Raw genomic sequence first — 18328 nt, 5'->3', positions numbered from 1 at the left:
ACAGTCCTCCACTGCCTGCTTTCAGAACTATTACAAGTTGGCACCCTTACAGGTAAATTTGCCCATCCCTGAAACCTACGGAGTCACTTGGAGCTGTGAAACTTCCTAAGAACTCCTGTACCTGACAAATCCATCTGCAGCATACGAAGTGAGTGAGGGGATGGATGAGACGCTTACTTACCCACAGACACACCACTGCACACCATTGGCTCCAGAAACCAGGCTGAAATCAGCTACAAGAAAGAAATGAGCAAAAACCCATATATTTAGGTTTTGTGATACCTGTTTATTCAGCCACAACAGTCTACAACTGAGCAATGTGCGCATCACTGGAGAAATACTTTAAATTCACAGAACTGAAGAATAGCTGGGAGACAGGAAGGAGGTTGGTTGGTTGGTTTTTCCCATCCATATTACATACATAAAACACTTCAAAAGGCACCAACTTCACTCCTAAGACTATTTCCATTCCAGACGCATTGAGGATAAGCCACTGAAACTAACACCGTGTATGAAGCAGGACTCAGAAAATTCTATGGACAATAGAAATAAATGTGCAGAAACAACTGTTTGTGGATACGGTACTGCTTTACTACACAACACTGTGATGAGTAAAGGAATATTTGCTTAGGCAGTATCAGCAGAAGCTGGCATTTTATACCACGGCAGTCTGCTTTTAATGCACTTAAATAGAAGTCACTGACACTCAACAGCATATTAGTGTAGGTGACCTCTATGCACAAAGAAGGGAAAAATAGTTCTAAAATATCCAGATCATCAATGAAACGAAGCCTTGGCTATGAAACATACTTCGCCTTTTAACTCCCCACACTTCAGTTCAGTAGTAAAACACTAAAAATAAACGTACGTAATACATTTTAGCAATCCACTTGCTTTTCTTTCTCCCATTTACAAAGCTATCCTTAGTATTTGTTCAGGCACTGGGTCAGCACAATATACGACCGCATCCTTAACTTTGCCGAGTTATAATCTTGCAGGACATAAATAATAATGTCCAACACTTTCTTCTTAGAAGAATGGTAACAGCCAAGGCATGTCCATGACTCCTGTCCCTGGCTGTGCTGGCTTACACCAGCCAAGGTCAGCTGTTACAAGCTATTCTGCCATCCAGGGAACTGGCCAGAAGATCAAAATTCAACCTTAAAACCATTAATTCCCATGACAGGACATCAGACTTTACTCAGTTTAAGGCACCTCAAATGAAGCTGTGTACATCCATACCTTGCTTTAAATATCAGCTCTCAAGGTACGAGCAACTTGTTTGCCATGGGCAATTTTTTGTCTCGGAGGGGAAGGACAGGGAAGGGAGAGTGTTGCGTCTTTCTCTGCCATGAGCTCTCAGTGCTAAGATCAAAACAGTCTCCATAATAACAACCACATTTTTAATATATGAGGGATAAAGCACAGCCTAGGACAGAACACTATTTCATCAGAGCACAGCTATTTTCTGTCACTCAGACAAGAAAAAACAACCTCGGAGACACAAAAGCGGGCTCCGGCCCAGCTTTTAGAAGCTCTTTGTGTCTAGCTCAACGGAAAAAGCTCACACTTGCTTTCTGTGTAGTTGGGATCCAAAGCCGCCAGGAATATCCCACAGCAGAGCAGTGCTGTGCCTCTAAAGAACCCCATCACACCCATGGCCATCAGCAGTATGGGCGTGCTTGGGCTGAGCTGTCGCTTGAATCTTTCGTGCCTATTTGTACCCATGCATTTTGGCATCTTCTGCGAGTCTAAATTACACATTTTCCAGTGATGTCCAAACAAAACAAAAATTCTTACCTTAGATAAAGCTGACCACTGGTAAGAGTTCAAAAGGATAAAGAGGCAACTTTCCAAGGGCTCACTGCATTTGTAGGAGCTCTTTAAACCACTCTAATGATGCAAACACAGCAAATGCCCAAATGTCTTTGATTCTCAACACGCCACCAAGAGGAAAACAAAGATTTCCAGCGCTTAGAAGGATGCTCTCTGCTCATCACAATGTTCCCTGTGTAGAGCTAGCATTCAATTTGTAAGGAGTTAATTGAAAAATCACAGAATCGTAGGGGTTGGAGGGGACCTCTGGAGAGCATCTCATCCAACCCCCAGCTCGAGCAGGTCCCTAGATATTATGGCACTAAGCATATTTACACAGACAACGTGTGCTACCTGTCTTACTTTCCTGCACGTTTCATAGGAGCACCCAGTCTATCAGGCGCTGTCTCAGGGGAGGATTTCCCCGCTCATCTTTTCCCCTCTGACAGCACCAAACATAATTTGCAAGAACATGGAGCTCTGGAAAAGGTGTAGTATTCCTGGAGATGAATCATATGCATCACACTCATCTCAGCTCCCAGAACTGCAGCACCATCTCAGGTAGGAACAGCCACCTGTGGCCCAGTCCCGCTCCATAGTAGATGCTGATGTGCAGCAGGGAAGGGATGCTGCAGAGCAGCCACATTCTCACCTCCTGATGGGTCTCTGCAGCTCCTCACCGCTCCGTTCTTTCCTGCTGGAAACGGAGAAGCTCCCAGTATGGGAGCTGACACGCACCGACAGCTCTACTCGGGCCTGGGGTGGACACGGGCATGCTCCTCACCTGGGCTGCAGTACGTGAGAAGATCTGTGGGATACAGACCCGCAGTTAACCCAGCATCTTACACAGGAGCCAAACGTACCCTTGTTCGTTCACTTTATCACAGGGACCTTGCTTATCAGCTGTGCCGTGTTACAGACATACACCTTCCTCTTTGCCCACACGTGAACAGTTACATTAATCCGCACATGTGACAGCTATTGGCTTTTGCCCATTTTAAAACACTGTCAGTAACTTTTAATAAAACGATGTTTAACAAAACAAATTCTGTTTCCATCGCATCCTTTTCCTTTTCAGACTGTGCGAGTAACAGAACGTGTGAATCGCAGCGTGGCACAAATCTGCAGCACCGCCCTTCCGCGTCAATACGGAGTGCACTGGCATTTAGGAATTTATTTTATGACTGATACCCACTCGTTCTCAGTTTCCAAGACGTTTGCTTCAGGAGTGCATGTAAACTCGGTGCTTTTATAGCAAAACAAAAAATATCACTTGAACGTTTCTTTGAAAAATTGTATTAAACAGAACAATTACACAGGAGAAGGAAAATCAGAAAGAGCGCTACAATGTGGGTAGGCCGGGAGGTGATCACACCCAAGCACGTCTTTTCACAGCAAAACCTCCCTCAAAATGAGTAAGGAGCCAATGAATTCAAGACTGTACTTACATTTTTTCCTTTTTTTTTTTTTTTTTGTAGCAAATATTATATATTTTAGAAGCGCACTGCTATATTACATTTCTTAAAAACAATAGAAAGGTAGCCGGTAAAAATTGAGACATCAGCAGCATCTGGTATAGTACAAGATCAAAAACAGGACAAGATATTTGTGCAACTCACTGACAATGCTTTATGCCCCTCCTGTAAAAAATACTGTCCTGGGCTTCAAAAAACTCCAGGATCAAGGGTATGCAAGATACTCAAAGCATGCAGAGGGGCAACGGTGCAAAGTCCCTCATCCAAAACACTGAGGCTCAAAATGGACATTTGGGGTAGTCCCAGTTTAATGTCACCACACCTGCAAGGCCAAGAACATGCATGTATTATAGTTAAACACCTCCACTGATAGTGACTGCAATTGGAGCTCACATCAAAATGCAATATTGGCAGCAATCGGAACTAACAGTGCCATCCTGCTCTTCGCTGAGGTTGTCAGATGAGCTACCTCGTCCTTTTTATGTTCCTTAGTGGATCTGAAACACATGCAGAAGTCAGCACCACAGGGAGGCCTCAGCCTGCATCCCAAGTGACATTCAAACAAGTCATCGTGCCTGTGAAACAAACCTCTGAAGGATCCTGTACAAAATACGGAACGGCTTCAGGTGTCACGCGCTTGGAGAACAAGCAAGCAGCAAACCTGAAGGCAGCAGGCGAGCAGGCCCAGCTCGGCCTCCCATCCCCTGCACCTACACCCAGGTTGGGGCGGGCAGGACCCAGACCCACAGGCAGTCAGAAGGGGAGGAAATGCAGTGCGTTTCCCTGCTGATCACACAAGCCCCGGTTAGCAGAGCATATACAAACGCACACGATGTTCACAGAGCAACCTTTTGTACCTAAACGTTATAATAGATTTAACATCGTTAATAAATATATAAAACAACATCTTAATCTCACAGACGAAACACATTTCAAAGGTCAGCACTGACTGAAAGGAGGGGGCAGTTTGGTCCTGGTTTAAAGCACTGAAGAGCTGTACACAAGTAAGAACAGGCTCACAAAATATGAATGTAAGCTTGGTTTCACATTTCTGAAGACGCTCTGAACTGGCCCAAGGAGCTATTCAGAACGGCCTTCAAACAAGGGCCCGTGCAGCCATTGCATATTTAAGAACAAAGGAAACTCCTTTGCACTGTGCACATCACCTGCAAAGCAGCGTTCCCCAGTGCCCAGCACACACAGGTAAGCAGATCCGTCCCAAACACTGCTGCTGTATATTTCATACCACCTCACACTGAAAGAGGAGATCAGCTTGTCAGTGCTTAACAGGATTGGGCTGGGACACAGAGAGCGAAGCCCTGACCCCTGGCCCTGACACAGACCTCTGTCATCTCAACCCGGTCACTTTATCTCTTTGTCTCAGTTGCTTTCAAAAAAAGGAGAGGCGATAATTCCCTGTCTCGCAGGACTGTTCTGAGGCTTAATTTCATAAGGTGCTTTTAAGAGTCTCACAGAAGGCACTATAAAAGTGCAGCTATTACAATGTCAGAAACAGACAGAGGTGTGCGTCTCGCAAGCTTTTCCCAAGATATCCCATTGTACATCTAGAAGAGATGAGGACTCACACTAGGTCACACTCCAGCAGTCCCATCACAGCAGCTTAGTTTTCTCCCATAACTTTGAACAAACGGAGGCTGGGGACAGCCTGCGTAACGGGGCAGCCCCGTAGTTCTGTTCAGACCTGGAAATGTGAAACTTGTTCCAACTCGGGATGTGTGACTGGGGACTTCCTTTGCCCTCGGAGCGTGTGCGCGTTCAGCATCTCCAGCAGCAAGTCATACACTGGGACCACATTTTTGCACTTCATGCTCAGCAGATGCTCCATGCCTTTGTTACTGCGAAGGCAAACAGAGAAAATAAAGTCAGCGATATGGGTCCGACAGTACAGAGAAGGAAAACTCTCATGGCTTCAGGAGTTCCTTTTTTATTAGGAGCTCAGAGATGTAGCTGCTGCAGTCTGTGGGGTCACATACCACTAGTGGCAGGAACAACAGCCTAACACTCGAAGGCTGTGCTTTACCATCTAGAGAACCAAAATTTGTGTTTTCTGACACAAACCACCTTCAGGAAACCATTCAGATGTATCAATCCTATTGAGATGAAAGAGAAAGCTTCTTTGGTGCCATAAACGTGGGAGACCCACATGCTGCAGCTGTAAACAAAAGGGGAATTCACACCACATAGCTCTACCAACCACCTACCTCTCCCAACTGGCTGAGCAGGAAGACCATATGAGAGTGGCTAACTTCAAGCAATTTGCTTCCTCTCTGTGTGTCCAGTGTTAGATCTTGCAGATGGCTACAGGCTTTACGAATCCTCTTTTTTGGTCATACAGCAAGGTACAGTGATACCTTGCTGACTTGAAATCTCTGCAGCTGTATCACTGTTTGGATTGATAGGGGATGGCTAGTGCTGAAATATAGCAGTTGTACATATATATATATGCACTCAGATACACTCAGAGTTGTGGGGCTGAAACCCAAGCACACTTGCTCAACACCAAGTTAATCACAGTGGAAATAGCAGCAACCAGCCAGCACACAGCTGAACTACTGGACTGAATTGGGAGGGAGGCAATGCATCCAAAAATATGAAGTTGTGCTGCAATTCAAGAGTTATAAGCCTAATAACGGCCAATAGGAAAGAAAAGACACCCTCCTACACTCAGCACTTGAGAGTCCCGCATCACTGGGCAAGCCAGGCTGAGAGCATCGATCATTTCCAGAACAGAGCATAGCTGACTGAGCAGTGCTAAACACCGTAAAGGAGACAGGCCACAACAGGGAGGCAGGCAGAGCATAAAAGCTTTTTAATAGGAAAATATAAAAATTTTGCAAACATTTCATACCACGCCAGAAAAAGAGTTCCTGTGGTGCAGTCACAATACAGCGCTGCCCCCCAGGTCGCAGCAGTGCACCAGAGCTGTGAACTGAGCTCAGCTCCAGGTGGTGCTGATACCCTCTTTAGGGCCAGCTGTCAAATTTGCCATCAGCTAGAAAAGTGGCTGTTAAAATCTTTCTTTTGCATGAATCATCTTCACCCCAGAATTCTCACAGTGATTTCCCTGGACACAGACTCCACAGCCAAGGGAATTTGGTGAATAGCTGGTCTCTGGGTAATAATTCAAGATGACAGAACCCAAAAATTAAAGCATTTGTTTGCAGGGCCCTGTGTTTGAGACCACTGTACTGCAAGCAGAGATGAGAAACCTAAGGCAGTCTGGGAGCTGGCAGGGAGCAGAAGAGCTGCTTCCCATGAGGAAAGACAGCGTGTGGCATCGTTGCAGTGCATGGCAAAATGCTATGGTTCTGAACAAAAGAAGTGGTTGTGGCTCCCAGAATACACAATATATGTGGCCCGGGACAATCACAGCATTCAAACCACACCTCGTTTCTCCAAAATCCATGCTGCAGATCAGCTTTGAAAGGGACTTTTCTTTTGGACAGAAGAGTTTTGTTTGCTGGGTGTCGTGTTTCTTTTATTATCACTATTAATATTTATTTTTATTTTGTCGAAAGGCTGAACTTGCGTTATTGTTGTTAAACGTTTCAGGAGGGTACGCATTTATCAATTAAATATTGATTTAATACAATACAGTTAAGAGAGCATTTTAATATTAACACGACATGTTGAGTGCCAGCCAACACTCGATCACATTGCCTGTTTAGCCACGCTAGGAAGGATAGCCTTACAAGAAGAGAGATGAAGAGCAGTACCAGGGTCCCTCGGGAGCACTCTGGAGTTCAAGACCGACTCCGTCACTGCAAGAAGCAAACACTAACAGCTGGCACATCCCACATGCTCTGTAAGATGTACCTTGCGTGTCTGACGTGGGAGAGCAGCATCAGCAGGTTGGCCAGGCGAGTCGTCTGCTGCTGGGACGGGATCCCGCTCTTCGCAATAACCCACACCAGAGCATCTGTGACCACATTAAGCAGGTGGTGCAGTTTCCTGTTGCTTTCGGGTTCTTCTGCTGACAAGGGAAACATGCCTACCAGAGAAGACAAGGAAATCCTGCTTGTGAGGCACCAAAGTCTATGACTGTGGATCTTCTTCCGAAGTAATAATTCACAGGATAATAAAAGTTATCATTCCTGACACACATTCACACATCCCAACACAATACGAACAGTGCTCCACATTTGTATTGTCCACACCAAGCTTCAACTTATAGTTCTTCATCCAAATTGGATTTCTACATCATCTGCATAGTGAATAACTCTCCCAAATCCTCCCAAGACAACACCTTGAACACAGACTCTGCAGTCAGGCTGAGCCTTGAGCTCTCAGTCTGTGGGGAAGCAGACGTGCTCTCTATTCTCCAGGCTTTTTTCCTTTGAATCGCATTGCACCGTGCGGTTTAGTTTCTATCGTGCTGAAAAAAAACCTTTCTTCTCCAAGTATATCCAAGGGAGGAAGGAGAGCGAATGTTCTTACTGACTGCTGTAGGCTCCCAGCAGCTCAGCATGGTGCCACAAGACAGCACCTGCCTACTGTGAGACACCTCAGAAGTCAGCAAAAGCAGAAGAAAGGGGAGTGGGGAGGGGGAAGAGAAGAAATTGCCACTAGGAAAGACTGGAAACACTCACTAGTATTCTACATAGAGAATCCCAAAGATGCTTACAGATGGACAAAGCTCCAGAATACCTTGAAAACCAGAAGTAACAGATTAACCTTGCTAAGGAAGGAGAGCCTTGAGAGAAGAAGAGAGGCTCTTTTTGAGAGGCGAAGCTTTTAAAAAAGCCATGGCTAATGTGATTTTTTCCCCCCTTTGGCTGAAGAAAAATTAAAATAAAAATAAATGGAAGAGTTTTGTTGTCAGTTGAAATAATGGAATCTGTTCTTACAAACAAGTCTGGAAACAGCTGGACTATTCCCCTTCAGAAGCCTTGCTGAGAGTTACGCAGCAGCTTCATGCTGAAAACAGTAGATGTAAATAGTATCATCATTCTATATACAGATGGTTTGGGGTTGTTGTTTTTTTTTTTGTTGTTGTTTTTCTTTTGACCTTACAAAATGTTCTGGGAATAGAAGGATTTTACCACAGTCTGTAGAAGGCTGCAAAGCAAACTTTCTGTCCTCACATTCATCTTGCAGAACTGCTGAGTTCCTTCAATCATTCCTACCTATTAATTATCATTAAATAGAAATATATCAGCACAATTCATCGTCACTCAGTTGAGTAAATAATTTTACTAGAACAAAGAACAGACTTGTATAGGTGTGAAACAGCATCACCCATGACCAGGATCCACAGAGCTCTGAACTACACTTCTGATTGACCACTGGGGATCAAGACTTGAAATGGACAAACCCACCACCTGGGTCACGAACCCCACCTTGTGAGCAGGTTTTCAGATTTGGGGTTGTTCACGCAGCTCTTTAGAGCAGGATAGAGACCCGAAATCCAGCAAACAATATGACTTAGAAGTTTCTTGAGCTAAAACCCTTATGGCTAGAAGTCCCTTTCTAGTGTTCCCTTTGAATTATGCTTTATCTCATTTGATATTTCTGTCATTTTTAGACACTAATTTCCCAGCCACAGTCGAAATAAGTATAATTTGGTGAGTGTCACAGGCAATTGTGTACTCACTGGAATTGAGGAGGATCATTGCCTTGACACACAGATACTCCTTGTGCTGCAGTTTCAGCTCTCGGAACCTCGAGGTCATGGCCAGGAGCATATCAAAGATTTCCAAAATTCCCTCTACGCATTTCCCCTCGTCCCTATGGAAACATTTAAAATGTTACCAAAAAAGTAGAATTAAGGAACTCTGACTCAGCCAGATAAAAGCCATAGCACAAAGAATGCTGCAAGAAGCCTATCCATCTCGTCTGTGGGAGCATTCAAAAAGTTCTATCAGAAAATCTAAATGGAAAATTACAATGGCACAAAAGGTCAGCACCTCTAAGAAACTAATTTTCTCTGTAAAGTGTTTAAAGTGCTTACAGGGTTGACCACAGGTAAGTATGACCGTATTTCTGAAAAGAGGCTTTAACCTCACAACCAGTATAATTTGTGATAATCGGCTTTAAACTACGTAGTACGGGGCAGAGCACAGCACCACCTTGAATCATTTTCCAGATTTGTTTCACAAGGAATTCATGCCACAACCTATGACATCCCTGTTTGTATCTGACAGACATCTAAGGAATTAATAAATAAGAAAGCTCTCCTAAAATAAGTTTCTTGGAGCAATAAGGTGACTCCTACAACCCTCCGAACAACCTTTTGCTTGTTGAAGGTGTTCACGTTTGAATAGCTTTGGATTTTGTCTGGCTGGTTTTGTTTGTTTGTTAATGGTTGCAAGTGAATGCTGATTGTAACCTTCTCCATTTCGGATATTAGAAACAGTACTGTTTCCAGAACACACTGAGCATGACCTGAAAAAATACATACATCTTCAGCCATTCCAATGGGCTTAAAATGAAACAGAAGTAATTTTAAACCACGTAAGTTATTGCTTCAGATTTTTTGTTAAAGGTACTGGAATTAAAAAGCAGTTAAGCTCTATGACGCTGAATTCAAAGGGATGCCTCTTACACCACCTGTAAGCCATGAGTTCTGTCTGCAGTGTGGTTAACATGAGACACACCTAAGGTCAGTGGTGCAGAAGCACTCCTGGCTCCCAAAGGGAGGTGCTGAGTGCTCAGGCTGAGGCAGGTAACACTACCCAGGAGTTGAAGGTACTGCCTGCAGAAAAGCAGCTGCCTCATTACTGCCTGGCTTCTCACTTGCCTCTTGGCAAAGGAGAAATTCAAACTTTCCAGGAGGACAGGCAGCTGCCAGCATCAAGACAAAGGCAAGAGCGTCAGAGAAGTACGTCTACAAACACTGTGTGGGTAATGTAGCTAAAGTTCATATAAAAATAATACAGGATGCCCAGATGCTTGCTAGCTCTCACTCCATTAAGTCTTGTAGAGACGAAGCCAAGTCTATTCGGCTCATATTAGCTCCCAAGGAACTGAATGTATCACACATTTTCAGCAATTTCTTATCATTGCATTGAACAACCCAGTGTGTCCTTGCACTGAATTTTATGAGAAAACCACAATTTACTTCAAATCTTCTGTAATTCAAATTTATTTCTCCTACTAACCCATTTTGCTTTCTGAATCTATGATGATGACGATTATTTAGCTCGAGCTCAAATTGGTGCAGATATGAATTTCCCCAGGTTGAAAAGGTTAAGAGAGATTTTACTCCTTGCCAAGAGAGCAGATTATCTCTCTGACTTTTTACCAAAGTGAAGCCTAAATCAAATCATTCTAACAGGCTGTAGAAAAACATCCTTACTAATCCATATTCTTCCCTGCTGGTACATAGCTACAGATAAATAAGTTTTAAACTTGCAAACACTCTACTTAAGCTTGAAGAAAATTTTCAGTATTAAAGAGCAAGTGACTTTTTTAAATCCCTTTTGGCTAGTGCTGCAAAGCTCATTATTGTAGCTATGAAGTCTGCACTAAGTACAGGAAAAAAAATCTGAGATAAACTCCTTTAAATAATTAAAATAGGGTCTGAAACTTTGTCTGCTTATTTTCTTCTTTACTTTTTTAAGGGTTGGGGAGAAAATCTATTGGCTGGCAGAAGCTGTTTGATAATGTAACACACCGTGTTGACGTCTGCAGTTTTAGCATCTGGAGCCCCAGACCAAAAGGATCAAAACGAACAAAAATAGTGAAAAACACAGAGAAACTCAACACTGTTATGTGGTAGAGGAATCCAGGAACTCTCAAGTTCAACAGCACTATTTGCACTCAGCATGTGAATTCTCAAGATATTGTTGTTAAAATACAAGTGAACGGTATTGTTAAATTAAACGTTAACATCAGCTCCAGTATTTCATCCTCTTCCTTTCTCCATTCACCTCCCTCCAAACTAACACTAACTGAAGGGCTCTCAAAAAGTTGATTTCTCTTACCTGTCTAGTACAAGGTCCGGTGCGAAAATTAATTTCCCAGGATGGTCGATTGATCTCCACATCAAACCAATCATTAAAACTTCCATCCAGCAGCTCTCCAAGAGTCTGACTTGGTCATAGAGGCTGAGATCAATAAAGCCTAAAATGATGAAAACAGCATCAAATAAATCAACTTGATTATATCTCTGTTTTTATTAAAATGTCATGAATATACAAAAAATAAAAAGAAGAAATATAAAAAGAAACATGAGTTGTGAAGAAAGCCAGAAGAAGGAGCACTGATATCAGAAGTGCCTTGCTGCCATCGCAAATGGGAACATAAATAGTTGTGATTATCTTTGACAAATCTTTCACACAACATTTGAGGCCTGATCCAGCCTCACATTGAAAGTCTCCGGGGAAAATAAATAAATCAGAGCAGTGCTGAAGTGCAATTGGCACATAGGTGAATGCAGACCTGCCTTACGTGTGGGCACCTCTTTAGATAACAGCCCCAAAGACTTCTGAAAGGTACCAAGGAACCACTATGGAAACTCACATCTATTAAAGATTTGCCACATTATACTGCGGAGGACTCCTAAGAAAACAGACCATTCTTTTCCCATGACATATGAGGTTACTGCTTGCAAGGTTGTCTCCTGGTCTTTTGTTTTGTTTCTATCTCACAAGGCAGGCGTGTTTCTGGGTTTGTTTGGTACCTATGAAACAAGCCACACCTTGGCCGCTCTGTGTTACCACCCTATTTGTAAATGCCATGTGTTGATTGAATCAAAAAAAAAAAAAAAAAGACAAGGGTAGTTGATGGCAGTAGTAGTGTCTACATTGCCTCCATACACAGCACCCCAGAAGCAAGAACAGAATTGATGCAATGGTGCATAAGCCTCTTCCAGCACTTAGTTCTCTCCAGAACTTCCAGCAAGTGCAGGATAATGCAGCAACACAGCCAGAGGAGATAAGAAGTTGTTGCCCACCCCTTTCCCTGCAATAAGAGACTAGAAGAAAAGACGTAGAGGAGGAGTTGAACTCTGTGGTCCTTATGGGTCCCTTCCAACTCAGGATATTCAGTGGTTCTATGAATAATGAAAAAGAAAATACGCACACATAAGGAAAATAAAGAACAGCAAGAACAGCAACCACACAGAAAATGGAAAAGTGTCCATTACCAAAAGGCAAGCCCAAGAAAAGCACAGAGACAATGAAGATCAGTTCTGTGCTCAATCTGCATCGCTGTTCCAAACCAAGATCAGGTCAAAGTTTTCAAAGCAGAGACGCTTCAGATAAGACTCCTAACAAAGGTGCTTCAGCTTTAGATGAGCTGGTAACCACGTCCCCAAATGGTGAAAAATCATTACAGGGCCTGGCTATGGGAGATGGGTTTCCTGCAGCTCTTTTTTGGACAGCTGTCTGAAGCCTCAAACGCGCACTGTACATTTGCGCTGTCGTGAAATCTGCTGCCAGTAATTTATATAAATGTTCCATACATTTTCAGCTTATTAAAGTACTGCCCTGGAAGACAGACGGTGACATCCCCAGGTTAACATAAGCTGGGTAATGCGTACTCTTGCTTTTCATCACTGAAAGTGCTGCCTTTCACTCTGAGAGCCTTACTCCTTTACTCCGAGAGGAGTAAACAGGAGCCCACAAGCTGTACTTTCCCTCACAGATTTCACTGTCAAAGAATTTACTACAGAACTCACAGCCAACGGCAGATTATCTGCCAGACCCAAACTCTCGTAATTTAAAAAGTGCTTTGAGAAAAATACCCATGGAAGTGTGAATAGGATAAACCGACAGGGATGGTTTCCTGGGAAACAACAGCTCAAAGACATTTCAGGGGTTTATTTAAATCAACAGTTACAGAGGCGTGCGCTGATTTCTCCAGCATAAACAACCAGTTACGGGGTTGAAAAACAAATCCCAGTAGAGTTGTCAGCCCAAGTCCCAGTTTTCAGCGTAAAGGTAATTAGAGATTCAGATTCATCCCAGATGACACCTGCTAAATAGGCATTACCAGCACCAACAGTATGATTTATGAACATCGAGCGCTGCTATTAGGACTATTCCTTTCCTTTTTGTAGCAATCATGTTTAAAGGTTGAGGATAGCACATTAATGTGACAGCTTCTACTGCAGAATCTGAAGCTCCCTTTTCATTTGCTGCAAAGTACATTAAATTGTTCATTTTTCTGTGGCTGTAGAGCATGTCCTTTAAATTCTGTGCTCTATAGCTAATCCTTTAATATAAATTACTAAGATAGACTGCCATAACAGCACAGAAAAAAAAAAAAAAAAGAAAAACAGAAAAAGAAAAACCATCTTCTGGATGTGAAGTAGCTACCCAAAGACATCACTCTGGCCAGCAACTATGTTCCATAACGAATCCAAACTTCAATATAATGACAACATCCAGTCTTTCAGCCACATGGTTACAGCCATGAGCTCCCTTCAGCTCTCTTAAACTAGGTCAACCAAGTCAAAGGCAATTATTGAAGCCATGTTACGCCCACTGATACCACTGAATTAAAATCATTGGAATTCAGGAGAAAAAAAAATAATAAGCCAGGTGTCGTCTTCTACTTTTATGAGCAACAACAAAAATACACTCACAAAGTAAGACTCACAATAAAAGAAAGTCATAAAAATTAAGGAAAAAAATATAGAGATCTAGATTTCCTCATCAGCCAAATTTCTATCAGCATATAGTACATATAGCACTAGGATACGAAGGAAAAAATAAAAACATTTTCTTTTACTTTTGGTGACCATCAAAGTAATATCCACTACTAATTTAGAAGGGAAATATATTAAAATTATAGTAAAATTAGCGCTCACTGGGTCATGAGTCAAGAACTCTATTTTTTTTCCTAAGACTCCAGGAAACAGTGCATGGATCTAGATGACTGACTTCAGGGAGGAATTTGCAAACTGAAATTCTATGAGCTGAGCTTCGTCATCGTGTTTACTTTAAAGGAAAAAATAAATCCACATTCAAGTAGATGCTGTAAAAGCCACGTTATACTGTAATTTTGTTTATAAGTAGGAACATATTGCACTTCACATCTATTTTTGGCATTTTTCTAAAATAGTGTTTATTTCTGTTCTGTCTAACATGAGCAATCACAAAAAAACAAATACACGTGATAAAGAGTAAACATTCCCAGGAGCTGCTTTGAAGGGCTTTGATCGCCTCAACAGGTTTTCTTCATACAATTCTCTTATTACCAAGAACAAGGTTTTACTTCTGACGTATGTTGAAAACAAGCTAAAATGATCAATGTCAAAACTGGGGTTGGTTTGTAAAATGATTGACAATTTCATTTTTGGCTGAGGTTGTGATTTCTTTTGCTGTCATTTTTATTTTTAAACAGATGTAATTCAAAGTAAAAACCAGAAATGAAGAGCAATCTGTAATTAGAGAATTTACTTTATTTTTTCCTGTCAAACATTGCCTCATTGCACTCAGTTTAAAACATTCCATCTTAACAAGAAAACCCCTTACAAATAGCTAGCACAGTTTCAGATGGTTGTGCAGTGGTAGCATCTCCTCACTGGCACCTAACCTGGAATTTGCACACCTGAGAACTATCACACCTGACCCATTCAACACAGCAGCTTAACCATGGATAATCTGTAACAAGGGGATGCAGCACTGCAGCCATGGTGTGCAGACTCCTCAGTGCAGATGGACAGGGCTTCTGGCTACTAGATGCAATGCAGAACACAGCTGCTGTGCAAGATACATGCAGCTGTAGGGATCACCTCCAGCAGAGCACTATATCTGAAGTTAAAGAATAACACATCCGTGGATGCTTCAGAGAGAGGTTACATTCAAGGCAACATGCGTAGTTGCAGTTCAGTGCATGCTCTTTGCGTGACCAACAGCCCAAACCATTCCTGTTCATTTTTGTTTTGAAGGAAAATGCACAATAATTCTGAGATCAACACAATGCACCTCTTAATCTGATTCTCTCCTGTACCAACTATATCAGCTGAAGCAATTGCAGAGACTCAGTTCTTGGCTACATAGCAGTTTTCATCAGCTTCAATACAAAGCTTTCATTGGATTTCAAGGAAACCATTTAATCTTATTTCTTTTTTCCAATAGCAATTTAGTTAATACACCTTTTAATGAACTTACTTAATCAGATTAATCAGGCATTTATAGCTGACGAGATCAAAATTACATGTAACACCAACCATGCTTTTTAGCAAGCTGAACAAGTACTTGGCTAACAACAGATATCATGGGTAAGGCTGTTTTGTGATTCAAAACGCTCCCAAGTGAAGATCTGAGAGCAATAATTTGTCCATTACTTCTATAGCATAGAAAGTATAAGACTCCCATGCTACACATTTACAGTACTATGCCATTAAGGCATCAAATAAATAAGTAAAAAAGAGATTGAAATTCTTACCAGGAATTTTTTTGGCCCAGCCAATCATGTGAACCAGCTCTTTGTCTGCCAGTTTTGTCAGGGACATCATCATGGAGGCCTCGGTGAATGGTTTGCTGGGGCGACTCACCAGCACATGGGGGGGCTCAGCTTCAAGTAGAGTTAAAACAAACTGTTCTGGACTGACAGTGCTGAGGAGGATCTCTTTTACACGGGTTGCAGCCTCATTGTACTTCTTGGTTTTGCCCATGCAATGCACTTGATCTTCTGAATTACGATGGCGGCGCAGGATTCGATATCCACAGCGTTCTCTTCTTGAGCCTGACACAAAAGGTACATGATTGCATTGAAATATATTTCTCTCACTGTTGCACTGTACAAATCCAAATGTTTGGGGAGAAGAGGAAAAGCCCCTCAATATTGGATGTTCTAACATTAAACATCAAGTTTCAGACTTCCCAGAGCATTCAGCATTGACCTAACTTTGCTTCAGTGGAGCCTCTTGAAGAAAAAATAACTGAAAACAATGTTTACTTTTGAATCCACTTTACAAGTCCCTGGGAAAATCCTGTTGACATCAAAAAGAGATAAACCCAGTCTTTAAATGTAATCAAAGAAAGCTGTTTGATTCTGTTAATAAATTTGGTTTTGAATGTTAATTGGGGAAAAAAAATTCTGAAGATTGAGCCACAAGACAGAATAAATATCTCAGCCAGAAGCACAGCTGGGCCTCACTGCTAGCTGGGTGCTGAGCCAGGGACCTACTGAGTGGTAACGTATCTTCTCCCAACATCCAGTCAAGCCAGCAGGAATTTCCCCAAAGAGAATTCAGGTATCTACAACTATATGGAGCAAGCCCCCACTTTGGAGTTATGAGTGCAGAATACTACTACTCTTTCATAGAGCTGTTCTTTTACAAAGGTCTTCAATTCTCAGAATGATTTTTTTATTGTTCATTAAGACAACATCAAATGTTCTCTGCCTATCAGTATTATTGGTGGGATCACTGTATTCTTGAAGAGCAGCCGTGGAAAGAGGCTAAGGGATCTAAAAACAGTGGGGATTTGATGCAACACTCAGCCATGGTGTCTGCTTCCCTCATACCTTTTTTGTTTATTTATAAATTAACTTTGACAGTAACTAACATGCAAGTTTTCATCATATTAAAAAAAAAATCAAGTTATTTAAAAATATTAAGTTACTAAATAGTTTCATAGGCTTGAATCTTCCAGCAGTTAATGTTTTCAACATCAGTGCGAAATTGTCCTCTAAATCTTTCAAAAGACAATTTCTTGTGCTAGCCAACACTTTTACCGACATATGATATTCAAACGTTGAATTTTCATATATACATAAATGCCAGCGGTAGCATAAATCTACATCAGATCAACATTTATTATTCTATTAGGTAGAGACCATGGAGTCTTAAAGCATAGTAATAGGTGGTCTTATTTTGTTTCAGTCCCATAAACTACACAAAAACATCCTTTCATGTAGCACTGCTATCTTGACAATACTACAGTTTATTAAACCGTTTTGGTGTGCTGCCCAAAACATCACAGCCACAGAATCTGGTTCTTCTTTATTGGGGTATGTAATTTGTACCATAATATTTACTTCATAAAGTACATGAACAAAAAGGAGTAGAGGAATAACGAAGGTGGAAAAATCCCAACAGTTCCAACCAGCACCCTGACTTGGCTCATCTCATGGCTATCAAAGAACAATAACCAGCCTGTGGTCTGGAAATGACACCCACCAGATAAGCCAGTAGGAACGGCTTTTCAGTTCTCCTGTAGTGACCAGAAGTTCCAAGCCAGACTCTAGCCATATCAGAGGATCTGGATGTCACCTACCAGCAGGGCTGTGGGTTTGGACCAGCTGCCAGAAACCCATTTGCATGTGTGCATATGTGCAAGAGAATCTGAGTTTTTGTTAACGGCAACAGATGCTCATGTTTGCTATTAGCAGACATGGTAACGTTGCAGTTTCCCTTCTACCAAGCTACCAGACTCAGCAATTCTTATCATTCTTCATCCACATCTATCAGTAACACAGAACATGAGTTGTCTAAGTTCTAAGGAGGCAATGCAATACTGACACTGAATTTAATTTAGCAAAGAGGTTCATACATAAGTCAAATTAAAAATAAAAAAGGGTAAAGGCATACACACACACACAAAAAAAAACCATAACAATTTCAGATGCTATTGCTAAATAAGATGTTGGGTGAATGCAGACTCTCAGTGGTGGATGTCCCCCAGGTGAGGTGGCTTGTCAGATCACAATCCTGTCTTGTCTTCAGCGGCTGTCAAGCACCATTTGAGTCAACCTGTGAGAAGGATGAGATGCAGAAGCCAGTCAGGTATAACCTGAAGGCATCGAAAAGTCTGGATAAGGACTAACAGGTCCACCTTGACTTTACATGTGTGGAACTTTCAACTGCTCGTTGTTACAAACCTCACTTGCTGCCTGTTCAGTAAACGGCATCAGATGTAAAAGGAAATTGAACAACCATTAAAGAAGTTCTGAAAACTAGAGAACACCCACTACCTGGAAGCATATGAGATTGGAGAAGACAAACAGGCAAAGCTAATTCATTGAACAGCTCTCCAGCATGGAGGAACCCAAATGAAATGAAGCATTTGCAACAGTCTTTGGAACCAGCTGGAAGTGCTGGCCTAAATTCTGCAACACTG

The 18328-nt window shown here is 42.0% G+C and overlaps 1 protein-coding gene across 3 annotated transcripts in view; it reads right to left on the bottom strand.

Annotated features, from left to right (window-relative positions):
* Positions 3100-18328, bottom strand: part of ESR2 (estrogen receptor 2) — a 46475-nt gene continuing 31246 nt past the window's right edge. For 2 of the 3 annotated variants that reach the window (XM_021403877.1, XM_021403876.1), the window contains exons 5-9: positions 15651-15950; positions 11237-11375; positions 8905-9038; positions 7128-7302; positions 3100-5146 (exon numbers count right to left, since the gene is read on the bottom strand). In XM_021403877.1, coding sequence (XP_021259552.1) covers positions 4987-5146; positions 7128-7302; positions 8905-9038; positions 11237-11375; positions 15651-15950 — 908 coding nt within the window. In that variant the 3' untranslated portion in view covers positions 3100-4986. Of the gene's footprint in view, positions 5147-7127; positions 7303-8353; positions 8438-8904; positions 9039-11236; positions 11376-15650; positions 15951-18328 lie in introns of those variants that run through there. The other variant, XR_002440916.1, reaches the window with a different exon arrangement.

The sequence above is a fragment of the Numida meleagris genome, chromosome 6 (genome assembly GCF_002078875.1).
Source record: "Numida meleagris isolate 19003 breed g44 Domestic line chromosome 6, NumMel1.0, whole genome shotgun sequence".
NCBI lineage: Eukaryota > Metazoa > Chordata > Aves > Galliformes > Numididae > Numida > Numida meleagris.
Note: the sequence above shows the minus strand (reverse complement) of the source record. Positions and strands in the feature narration are given on the sequence as shown.